Source organism: Nansenia antarctica (assembly GCF_963989245.1).
Source record: "Nansenia antarctica genome assembly, chromosome: 4".
NCBI classification, from domain to species: Eukaryota; Metazoa; Chordata; class Actinopteri; order Argentiniformes; family Microstomatidae; genus Nansenia; species Nansenia antarctica.
In genome coordinates this window covers 32,909,890-32,922,357 of record NC_137689.1, presented here as the reverse complement: position 1 = coordinate 32,922,357, position 12,468 = coordinate 32,909,890, and the positions used below count along the sequence as shown (strand labels likewise).

Here is a 12,468-nt window from a genome sequence, read left to right as displayed (position 1 = left end):
GGTAGAAGCTGTTTGGTAGAGGCTGTTTGGTAGAGTCTGTTTGGAAGAGGCTGTTTGGTAGAAGCTGTGGTAGAGGCTGTTTGGTAGAAGCTGTGGTAGAGGCTGTGGTAGAGGCTGTTTGGTAGAAGCTGTGGTAGAGGCTATTTGGTAGAAGCTGTGGTAGAGGCCGATTGGTAGAGGGCGCTGTTTGGTAGAGGCTGTGGTAGAGGCTGTTTGGTAGAGGCTGTTTGGAAGAGGCTGTTTGGTAGAAGCTGTGGTAGAGGCTGTTTGGTAGAAGCAGTGGTAGAGGCTGCTTGGTAGAGGCTGTTTGGTAGAGGCTGTTTGGTAGAGGCTGTTTGGTAGAGGCTGTTTGGACAGTCAATTAAAATGACAGACATCTAATCAGGAAAAGCTTTTATATAAAATTAGGTACATAGGCATAATTTTTTCTATATGTAAAAAAAGTACAATAAAAGAAGAAAATAAGTGGATCTTATTTTTCTATTGAGCAAGTGTTCAAGTTAGTAGATGAAATGCAAAGGCACTAAATGTACTACATTCCAGTTTTAAGACATCAAACAGAAGCACGGGACACACCGAGCAGAAAAATAAAATCACATAGTGCAGATTTGCAAGATATTATGAACAAGCACCAAATAACACACACTATCACTACCTAATGGCCAAAAATATAAATTCACACTTATTAAGACATCATGACAGTGGAATGGGAAATGTAAACCGTGTGCACTCATTACAACTTCAAGTTAATTTCTTGAGCATGAGATTGAGCATAATTGAAAAGCTTTCATCATTCAAAGTACATCACTACGTACACAATCTACTAATACTGCACAAGCAAAAGACAGCAAAATACAGTAAGAGCATCCAGCATTTTCAGGAGTTCTTAGGAATGGTAATTAACATTTAACTAACTTTTATGAAATCAGGACTAGTGGAGATGGCAGCTTCGAAATAAAGGAAGGATGCCTCATATTATAGTACTCTTAAGAGATCAAAGTAAGGAAATTGCCAACAGTAGAAACATACAGTTAAAACACATAAAACATTTAAGACTGAAAGGCTGTATAAGACATGATGGTGGGTGGCTATGCATCCAGAAAAAGCATAAGCCATGCTTCTCAAACAATCTACGAAAATAACATGATTCACAAAATCTATTAGATTTTTTTTTTTTTTTTTTAAACACAAAGAAATTGGTCAACATATAACAGAAAGGAATGAGTTTCAGTCAGTAGCACTATATTTTACATAAACTAGTCATATGCATAAATGTTGGTCGGGGTAAAAGTACTGCATTCAGGAATGATACAAGGAAAAATTGAAGCCCAACAGCATTTACACAGAGAATCAAAACTCATTAGAGTGTAAATCAGTGAAACAGAAAATTGTGGCTTTTGAACATACAAGACTATGAACATCTAACTTTAAATATGCTTTAAAGCTTTTAAAGTACTGATACATCTGTGTAGTGTTAGTAGAAAATGCTGTATTTGGCCTTTTGCTTCCAAAAGACAGAAAATTAATTTCTTTCAGGCAATGTGTCTCCCATGATCACACCCAACCAAAGTCTAAAACTGAAAGTGTTAAATGTGTTATGCTCATTGAGAAGTTGTGGTTAGTCAATAAATTACATGCAACCAGTGTATATTTTCTGTACAATAACACTGGTGTAAAAAGTTTCATTTTGGTTTGAGTTGTTGTTTCGGAACAGCTTAGTTTGAAGAGGCAGTGTTTTAGTAATGGATATCACAATGTTAAAGTCTACTGCACAATACTTAAGTCTACACCAACACATAATAGCGTTGCAGAAGTCATTTTACCAGGAGGCTTTCTATGGCTGTAGTGAGTGACCTATGGTGTAACAGAGTGAGATCTGACCTATGGTGTAACAGAGTGAGATCTGACCTATGGTGTAACAGAGAGATTTGCTGACGACAGCAACATAATTGCAGAGTAACAACGATACATTGTAGATATCCTACTTCAGTATATCCAACCCGGGGAAGCAAACACCATCACTATAAAATACATTTTGGAACGAACAACTAAAGCCTAACTATTTACAGTTCCTAAGCATGCAGTTAATGTACAATGGAGTGTTGTTTTCATGACAAAGCCTCTGCGTACGAGTCATGAAACGTGAACATGGAATGCTTCCGACAGAGGAAGAATAAAACGTTAAAAAAACAAACAGCATCAGTTCAAGCCCGTATTTAACAAACCCAACCCACCCATCCCAAAGCAGCGAGCAGTGAGCTATGGTGGCCTGTCCCTTTTGGTCAACACTTCCTCTACAGCGTTCAGTTTTTCCGGATGTCAGCGTAGACCACTGGCTCCATCTTGTGGAATGAGTTGGGGTTCTTCTTGCCTGAGTGATCTAACTGGGCATAGATAACTGGCCCCTGTAGGGAATGGAGAGAGGGGAAAAAGAAAAGAAAGTGTAACGTGTTAAGTACATATACATGTAACACTGGTTCAGTTAAAAAAGGATGGTGAAACTACTAAATGATGTAGGCCAAATGTATCATTTTCCACAGCTTTCCTAGCATGTGTTAACTAGTGGGTGTACTTTCCCCCCCACTGAGGGTGATTACAAGACTCAACATTCATGCACATGTAGAAACAACATCGACAGCATTGTTTGCCATAGATAAAACAACATTGACAAACAACACCACAGGACACCGTGTGTTTCAAACAACAGATCTGCCCCAGCACATCTCTAATGTAATGAAAGAGGCACATCTCATGACAGTCCCTCACGAGATCAGCAGAACTCAGCCCACACGCCAGTTTACCAGAAAACTCCACCACTCATTTGGAGCACAAAGAAAACAAGCCCTCATTTTATTTAGGACATTAAACATCAATGTGTTTCACCATATCAGTGTAACAGCACGGCATCTGAGCCTCCAAACATTTCCAAGAAAATGAAGAACATCTTCATTAACACACATAAACGTCTATTCATGTGTATGTCAGCAACAGCTGGGCGACATGGGAGTATGCTAGAAGATTCCAGCGTTTTGACTTGAGCACATAATTAACCGACGTGTTATGTCATGCTTGTGAATTTGTCATGTAGTCCCAGTGGTCACCGACCTTGGTCCTGGAGAGCTCAAGGGTGTGTAGGTCTGTGTTTCAGTTCAACACATACACATCTGATTCTAGCCAATCACAGTTTTAATGAACAGCAGACACATCCCTCAGCTCTCGAGGACCGTTCACCACTGATGTAGTGAGTGTGTGTGGTGCATCTTAACTTGAGTAGACCTCTCCCCCCTCTTTAGGTGTGTGTCCCCTGCGTGGCGGGTTGGTTGTTTCACTCACAGCTCGTACCTGGATGGGAGCAGAGGGGCTGCTACACCTGGAGCCCTCCGTACTGGACTCAGGCTTCTTTCCCGGGCGCGTGACGAGGGTGCTCTCACGCTCGGTAGAGGAGACGCTAGTTTGTGGTTTACGATTCAGAGGTTTTGAGCAATTTGTGCAGTTCGGGAAAAGTTGGCACACAGAGAAATGGACACATTTACAAACACAAACATACACACAGAGAGAGACACACATACATATGGGAGACAGACAAAAACGCAATGAGAGATGGTCGGATTACACAAACTGTACTGAATAAATAGGCATGCATATGCTTATATAAATACTGATACCCTTTTGTCCTACAGATCACGTAACTAAATAAAATTCTTTTTCAAGTTGGACTGACTTGACTTAAATATATATTTTTTAAATGACTTCTTTATCTAATACTGTTTGAAGTGCTGATAAGATAATACATAAAGTAGTGGATTAACAGCATTCACCAACCAGAGGAAAAAAAAGTGCCAGGTTTGATCAAAACACTTGAGAGATTAGTGTTGAGTACACCTGGGGAGGCTGGTGGGTTTGATAACATCCCTCATTCTGTTCCATGCATGACAATGAGCTCGTCCTCCGATGTCCACCTCCAGCAGCCTCCGCTGGTGTACATTCAGATCATACCAACGTCAGTGAGTGGCACACTGAGCAGTAAACAAGGCACTCCCCTGAAGCCAATCACACACCACATCCTGAATATGGTCAGTTTGTTCTCGCTTTACAAGGTCTCTTGGCTAATCTAATTCTGTACTCTTCCCCCGATAGAATCAGACACTAAAAAGCAAATGCATCTGTTGTCTTGTCGTTTCTTCAACCATATATTTGCGACTGATACCTAGAATTGAATTTCTATACATTTGTAAGCGCCATAAACTACAATATTGCATTTCCTGAGACACGAAGACCATGGTATGTGTTTCTAGATGAAGGATGGGGGGAATGGGGAAAGCAGATGCCAGTGAGACAGAGGAGAGGGGGGTTAGTGATGACTAGTGGAGGCGTGACAGACAAGTGACAGTAACATGTATGTTAGATGACAAGCCATGTGTGACAATGCACTTTGGAAACAATCGCTGTGTGTGCCAACAAGAGATGATGCAAGTCAACATCTCATCACCAGATTGTCTCATCTGAGAATATATACTAAATGTTTAGATCTATTTGAGGTCGTTGTCAGGTTGTAGATTCAGATGTTTCAGATTGAGTCAAGATGTAGGCTGTTTAGTTTATAACACTGGGTTAAAAATAGGTCTCTATCTGAATCTAATGCAATATATCACTAACATGACGATTTAGGCAAAAGAAAAACTAACTCTGATGCTAACTCCCGTGACTAAGGAAAGAGAAGCATGTCTACAGTTTTCCTCTGACACTTCCTGTTTGTAGCTAGCATGACTTCCTATTCTATCATTTAGAAACCAGAAGCGTCCGTTTGAGCTAACCCAATGCGACACCGTGAGGTCAATAATGCATTATTAGTTAAAGGGCATTAGCAAGTAGCAGTGGCACATTTTAACCCCACGTACATGCACTTCTTTAGATTTAATCCAGGCTTAGTAAATCCAGGCTTAAACTAGGTTTAAAGTTAATCACAGACACGTTGCACATCATTTTAATCCAGGATTAGTTAAACCTAGTTTAAAACAGGATTAAACCACAATTAATTTATTTACATTGTCCGCCATCTTGGATTAAAAAAAAATCATGATGTTGGCTAGATAAATATGGCCCTAGATAAATTATAGATAGCATCTTGCACTTAAATAGCATTAAGGTTGATGCAGGCTCACTAGTCAGCTAAAGCTTTTATGTTGGCAAGGCCATTTTATATTAAAACAGCCAACATGCTAATTTCGCGACGCGAATGTTACCGAGGTGACTAGTTAACTAGCCAAACAAAGCCACGTCACATCAGCCAAAGTGGTGATAAATTCCATAACTGGATACTAATTTGTTTCCAGTCATAGCTGGCTAGCTAGCTAGCTTACTTACTTACTTATCAAATGTATCAAAAGATCTCTGCAGCTCATGCAGGATGTCTGGTGTTCAACCTCCCCAAAGTCTCCCCTCTCCTCCGTGCCCATCACCGGGTCCCCATAGCAGCTCGCATTAGACTCAATGCATGACATTGAGCCATGGTCACATAATCAGTCAAGTTTATTGTTACATCCTACATACAAGTAGGCCTGTCGTTTTGGAGTTCACAAATCCACAGTGTGCAGAATTGTCAGCAGAGTGTCAAAGGCAGGGCTCGACATTAAGGCTTGTCCGCTTGTCCGGGACAAGTACATTTTATGTTCGGACAAGTGGACTTCCTCCTGCAGTTGTCCGATGGACAAGTCAAAACAAAAAAAGAAATCAATATGTATTAATATCTGCAAACATGAATTCCTCCTTCCGATCTGAATAGTAAAAAAAAAAAGCAAGCAAAGCGATGCCGCGCCTCATTCTCGCTATTTCAGTCTCTCGTAGTTCGTTATCGTCATAGTTCGGAAATTCGCTCAGAGCGCCAGAGCGCACACTGCGTTCAACGTCATAAAGACGTGATTGGACAAAAGGCATTCCATGAGTGCTGATCAGATTCCAGAGCGAGTTTACGAACGCAGCCATAGTGTTGTGGGTCTCCTGTCACTAGTGCCATTCACGTGAACGCGTATTCGCTTCTTCTCAATGCCGCTTATTTTCATGTAGTTCGATGCGATCGTATATTTTAGGTTTGAAGTTATAAGACCAGCACATCGCAATACGAACTTCAGAATGACACTAATTATAGATTTCTCAATTTGAATATAGGATAGGCTACTATCCAAAAGCTAGCAAATAAGATTGCTTCGATTGGGGAGAGACTATAGTTACAAACATTTTTTGTAAATATTCCTAGATATTCGTCCATTTTGTGGCCAATCTTAATATAAAAGGGTTAGGGTTAGGGGTTACGTTTTTAAATAATTACAAAATATTGAATACATTTGAAAATTAAGGATACATCATTATCAAATCAATAGTAGTCAAATGTGTTATTTGCATACACATACACTGGACACTGGACACTTCATTAGGCACACCTTGGGGTTGGACCCCCTCTTTTGCCTTCAGAACTGCCTTAATTCTTTGTGGCATAGATTCAACAAGGTGCTGGAAACATTCCTCAGAGATTTTGGTCCATATTGACACTATAATATCATGCAACAGCCCGTCTGGCACCAACAACCATGCCAGGTTCAAAGTCACTTAAATCACCTTTATTTCCCATTCTGATGCTGGTTTGAACTTCAGCAGATCGTCTTGACCATGTCTACATGCCTAAATGCATTGAGTTGCTGCCACATGATTGGCTGATTAGATATTTGCGTTAACAAGCAGTTGAAAAGGTGTACCTAATGAAGTGGCCGGTGAGAGTATAATATATTATTATTCTTATTATTGCTTTTTCAAAATCTTTGGATTTGGACAAGTAACTTGAGCTCTCGGACAAGTAAAAGATAAGTTCACTTGTCCGAAGGACAAGTACCTGAAAAAGCTTAATGTCAAGCCCTGTCAAAGGTATAATAATATACCATGCCATCTACCACATCGCGCAAGCCGGCGCAAGCCTACAGCCCGGCAATCACTCGCAAAAAACTCCACTAGCACCATCGGTGGTCCACCTCTGCTGGTCGATGTGACCGTGCAGCACGACTACTGCAGCCCCGCAGAGGCGGTGGGGCCAGTCGGCCAGCAGAGGTGGAGGAGCGGAGTGAACGGGCAGGTGTATGGAATGGACTGACTTATATAGGCACAGTTCCCTTTGCTGCCGTGTAGGCAAGCACACAGGGCTGCAGTAGTCGTGCTGCGCGGTCACGTCGGCTTTTCACCGACCACCGATGGTGCTAGCGGAGTTTTTTGCGAGTGATTGTAGGCTTGCGCCGGCTTGGGCGATGTGGTAGATGGCATGGTATATTATTATATACCTTTGATACTCTGCTGACAATTCTGCACACTGTGGACTAGTCTAGTGAACTCCAAAAAGATACTTGTATAATGGGATGTAACAATAAACTTGATTGATTCTGTGACCATGGCTCAATGTCATGCATTGAGTCTAAAATAAAACAGGGAGCAGTGTTGTTACCACTCTACCCTGTACCATTAGCGCTATTCCACACTGACAATTTCCCATTTACAAGGGTACTCAAAATATAACTGTACCCTTGTCTATGTTTTTTTTTCTTTGGGTTTAATCTGTCTTGAATTTTCCTGCGAGAAACTCTTTCCTTTATTCTTATCCAGCAAAGATATGCAGCCATGTTGTCATTAAAACTGAAATAAACCTAACATAAACCTCCTCCATGGGTGGTTTAAATATAATTGCTAATCCAGGTTTAAACTAGGTTTAAAATTACTGGTGCAACAGACTTGATTTAAACTAGGTTTAAACTAGGATTAAAGTTTGGTGCAACAGGATTAGTAGATAAGCCTTGATTTAAACCGGTTTAAAACTTAAACAAGGTTGGTGCAACCCAGCCAAGGTCTGCTGATTGACAATGTGGGTGCTTGTTTGGCTCAGAAACACACCAAGGTTAAAACGGAGAAAGAAAGTTTCAGGCAGGCCCCACAACCAAACAGGCCATGAAATCCCAGAGTGAAAGAAGACCACCATTCAAGGGGAGCTTTCAGCAGAAGACAGAGGGGGAGCTGTAAATATTCAAGATGCAAGTTTCTGCAGTCGACGGCCATTAACGACATGCAGGTTTTCAACAGTGTTCTTCACACAAGAGAATAATCAATAGTCTGAACCATGTGACAAAAAGCCTTTGTCTGATTGAAACATCAATTATTAATGGTGTGGATGTTAATCATCACATTTTTAAATACTGACTACATTGCATGGTCAGACATTACAGTTGATGTTATTGGAAGAACTAATAATATGGACAACAACAATAAGTGCAACTACTGTACTGTCCTGCTAAAATGGAAGGTGCACCTTACTATGTATTTCTTGGCCTCTTTATGATCAGGTAGGTAACCACGGCGATGAGGATGAGGCCAATGACTGCTCCGCACACTGCACCCACTATAATAGCAGTGTTGTTTTGAGGAAGAGCTTCTGCAAAGCAAAACATCATGAGCATCAAGTCATCAAACAATTGATATGTTGCAGCGTGTGTGTGTGTTAGAAATGTTAAATCTCAGTTCTCAGGTTACACAAATGTCACTAGCCTGATTCTCCAGCTCAGGCCAGTGCTAATCCAAGTCATTCTCAATGAGTATTGGAAACGTATAGCATGCAAGTACAGTTCCCTCCATAACTATTAGAAAAAGTCAATCAATTGGGGTTAAAGTAGAGAAGTAGTGTGATTGCTGAGCTCACAGAGACTTTGTCTTCTAATGATGTAACAAACTGTTGATTTTGGTAAGTCTAAGGTTTTGGCTATGTTTCTGATAGTTTTTTTCCCCTTGACCTTCATTGACGTCTTTAAGGTCCACATGTTGACAGACACCAATAGCAGACTCCCCCCCAAAAATAAAAAAGCAAAGCCTAGAATCAATACTAGACATTGACAGCCCTCTCATCCCTGCACAAATGGTGTGAGGGAACACACCTGACTAACCAGAAACACCTGTCAAGCCAATTTACCTCTGTCTGGTGGCCTGTAATAGGGGGACGATGTATAAAAAGGGTTGTAATTTCATAAAGGTGAAACCAATGTGAAAAAACTAAAAACACTGAATTAAAGCTGAGAATCTGAACTGTTGGAGTATAGAGCTGAAATAAGACTAAATGTATCCTCTTTCCGTTACTTGTGAAGAGCGCACGCACATGCACGCACACTGCTTGGGGTCAAGTGCCTCTGCTCAAGAATGCAAACGTGGTTGTTTTGAATCCACTGGACGTATTACCTTTCACAACCACCTTGAGCTCAGTGTGAGACGGTGTGCCCGATATGTCGGGGGGGTTCTTCACGTCACACGAGTAGGTGCCATTGTCGTTGAACTGCGTGTGGAGCAGCTTTATAGACGCATCTTTTTTGTTCAGATCTCCGACCCATTGTACTCTGTCTTCGAACTGTGGTACGTTCCCCGAGTACTGTGTCCCAGCACTAAAATAGAAAATCTGTAGGGAAAAGAAACACGGAGTCAGCAGAATTGCCCAATGACTGAGACGAGCACACATATGGACAAACAGGAAATGGAGAAACAAGGAAGATTGAAGACTGGCTTGGCTGATGTGTATGCCTGATCAAGTAACATGACTGCACACACCGGCGTTACAACAGAAGACCTCAGTCTTTCCTGATGTACCGGTATGCTTGCCTGGGTCTCTATCAAGCATTTTTCAGTTCATCAACCTGATGGGCAACTTGTTCAAACATTTCCATGAAAGACGGAAATAATTTGTTTAAAAAATGACAGGGCAGATAACTTTGAGGTTATGTTGGAGACTTCCTCCCTGACTGAGTTAAGAGAGGGGATAGAGCTAATTACAGACAAGATGAGCCAGCTAGGTCTCTAGAGGAGGAGACAGCTAGGTCTCTACAGGAGGAAACAGCTAGGTCTCTACAGGAGGAGACAGCTAGGTCTCTAGAGGAGGAGACAGCTAGGTCTCTACAGGAGGAGACAGCTAGGTCTCTAGAGGAGGAGGAGACAGCTAGGTCTCTAGGAAACAGGAATACATTTGAACGTTTTGGCTTATTCCAGCTACTCCCATAGCAAATGTCAGCATTGCAAAATCAACACTTAATAATGGGTCACATTAATAATTTTTCATATGATTTAGCTCTCTGTGGCTTTCACTCACAGTCCTTCCCTCCCTTCCTTCCTTCCTTCCAATGGCACCTGGCCCTAGCATAATTAGGCTATTTTCTTATGATGATTGATGATTCACTTACTTTAGACAAATCGACTTGTTGCAAGTCACTTTGGATGAAAGCGTTAAATGCTAAATGTAAAAAAAATATAGGCTAAATGGAAAAGTCTTAACATATCTCTGTGAAACAGAGGACCAGTGGAGCGAGGGATTCAAAGCTGATGTTTGAACAAACATAAAAGGAGAGGATGTAAGGAGGAAGTGTCCTTTATCATAACCCTGCTCAGTTCACTGTTGAGCCACTCAAACATGTTAGCCCCCCCCCCACACCCCCCATGGCCAAAATAATAACAGGAAACTGTTTGTGCAAGAACACTGAAAGATCTGAAGGAAAAGCTCTTGGGAGCATGCACAGACCCACACAAAAAACAGGACTCACACTAATTCCTGAACTTGATGCGTCAGATCCTGCACGGCGAAAGTTCCAGGTTACTGTGGCTTTACTGCTGACCATCGCTGCTGACTTGAAGGAACATTTCAGTATCACCGTGGTGGCGTTCTCCGCGATCACCTCTGAAGGGGCGTGCATATCTATCCCATATGTTGGCTTTGTACCTGTTGATAAGAGGTCCTGTGTTCAGTCTGTTACTCTGAATTTGGATTTATTTATTTTTAAGAAATCCTTCCCTCATACATGCATAGAAGTCTAGAGGCTTTAAATGCCAAGTTTTTGGTCATTATTAGATAACACAGTCTAAAGACACATTGTGTGGTTCTATTTATATCATGAGTCATATGCAAGAACTGTCAAGCAGGTTGCTTCAGAGTCAGGCGACATATTCCCTATTTGGAGAGAGTTAGATCAGAGAGAAGTGGGGGAAAAAAACTGCTGACACAGCAGAATGCAATAATAAAACAGCTGGAGTCTTTCCAAACAAGCCTTTGAATTTCAACCCAACACAAACTGAGCGAGCAACATAATCATAAACCAAGTCAGTCTCGTTCAATAACTGTTCGAAAAATGTTTGCTAGCTAGCTTTCTATTCTGATATGTATATAAGCTGATTCACTTTTCTACCTTGCTGGATACATACAGCTGGTTTAGTCAGGGAAGGTAGACTTGGGGGATTCCATTTTCATTCAATGGGTCTAAGTATAATGGCCAAAATCAACCATTTCTTTTTGGGGCCAAAGCGAAGGAGTCCGAATGGTTTGAGGTCAGTATGACAATATCACGTGACACGTTTCACACCCATAGCGGAACGAGTGGTTCCCAATAGCTAGCTAACTGTATTATCTTTGTGTGTATTGCCCATTGTACGGGATAGTATACCTAACTAGCAATCACTTTATATTAGCACTTATAGCATTACATCAATACTTGCTATAACGAGTTATTCGACATAATTGCATCGGTTCACACGTTTACAATAAATCGTCCACATAACAAGCTAGTTAGCTGTTGTCGTCTGTTCACTGCATATTTGGCAGCTACGTTAGCATGCATGGCTTAGTTAGCTAACATATTCGCGATACGACCGTTGTCAACGTCTTTTATAATATTGCCAGCACTTACCGAATATCACACATAATGTTAGTCCACATAGCAAAACACAATTGCAGGCTGAGTTTGTCAGTCTTAACTCCATAATTGAGAATGCATCAATATTTCCCCTCCCTGTTTTTTTTTTTTTTACTTCAGTCGAAGGCTAGTTTAGCTGCTCTGCACTGCACCAGATATGTTCGGTCAGCACCGCTAGTGGAGCTCCGCCCACCTACTTCTGCTATTTGTAAATGAGGATTTCTTCCAAATAAAAGCGCCCAAATTAAACTCGATTTAGTGTTTAAAAATAAACAGTATGGATCAAGAAACCACAAACAATGTGCTAATTATTTTATGAAACACCTATTCAATCATCACAAACTAATATTTGTGTTTTGAAGGGTGTATAACAGAAAATTGCTCTAATATCCAAATTACTCAATAGTTATGGACTGTACAGACATATTTTTCCAAGGCTTTGCTTGAAATGTACTATCAATCTACTCAGCAACACTTGTAGTATCTAACCCAAGTGAGTTTCAACCTTGAGCTGTGTCATAGAAAATGTTAATGACTTTTTACTGTAGTAAAACTTCTTAGTCTAAGCTACCACACTATACAAGCTACCTTAACTGTACATAGCTCTTAACTGTACATAGATCATAACTGAATATAGCTCTAAACTAAACTATCATTGTCATGTTTTATTTATAAATGTTCTTATATCATTATTTGCACTTTTGGTTAGATGCTAACTGCATTT

The 12,468-nt window shown here is 40.8% G+C and overlaps 1 protein-coding gene across 2 annotated transcripts; it reads right to left on the bottom strand.

The window, feature by feature from the left end:
- Window positions 1–2,257: 2,257 nt before the first annotated feature.
- On the bottom strand, window positions 2,258–11,841 carry mpzl1l (myelin protein zero-like 1 like). 2 transcript variants are annotated; one of them, XM_080530333.1, is made up of 6 exons: window positions 11,739–11,841; window positions 10,602–10,777; window positions 9,256–9,469; window positions 8,344–8,461; window positions 3,334–3,448; window positions 2,258–2,405 (listed from the first exon to the last, which is right to left on the bottom strand). In XM_080530333.1, exons 1-6 carry the CDS (start codon window positions 11,809–11,811, stop codon window positions 2,304–2,306), a joined length of 798 nt encoding a protein of 265 aa, XP_080386459.1. In that variant the 5' UTR covers window positions 11,812–11,841; the 3' UTR covers window positions 2,258–2,303. The 2 variants fall into 2 exon arrangements, with proteins under 2 accessions (XP_080386459.1, XP_080386460.1); XM_080530334.1 differs by having other exon boundaries at window positions 3,343–3,448.
- Between the last annotated feature and the right edge of the window lie 627 nt (window positions 11,842–12,468).

Bases quoted from the DNA above. Each gene is read 5' to 3' on its own strand.
- mpzl1l (XM_080530333.1), bottom strand. From the start codon at position 11,811: ATGGAGTTAAGACTGACAAACTCAGCCTGCAATTGTGTTTTGCTATGT. The intron at 9,470-10,601 runs GTGAGTCCTGTT...TTTTCCCTACAG, and splicing joins CATCAAGTTCAGGAATTAGT to ATTTTCTATTTTAGTGCTGG. The intron at 3,449-8,343 runs GTAAGGTGCACC...ACCACAAACTAG, and splicing joins AAGAGGCCAAGAAATACATA to CGTCTCCTCTACCGAGCGTG.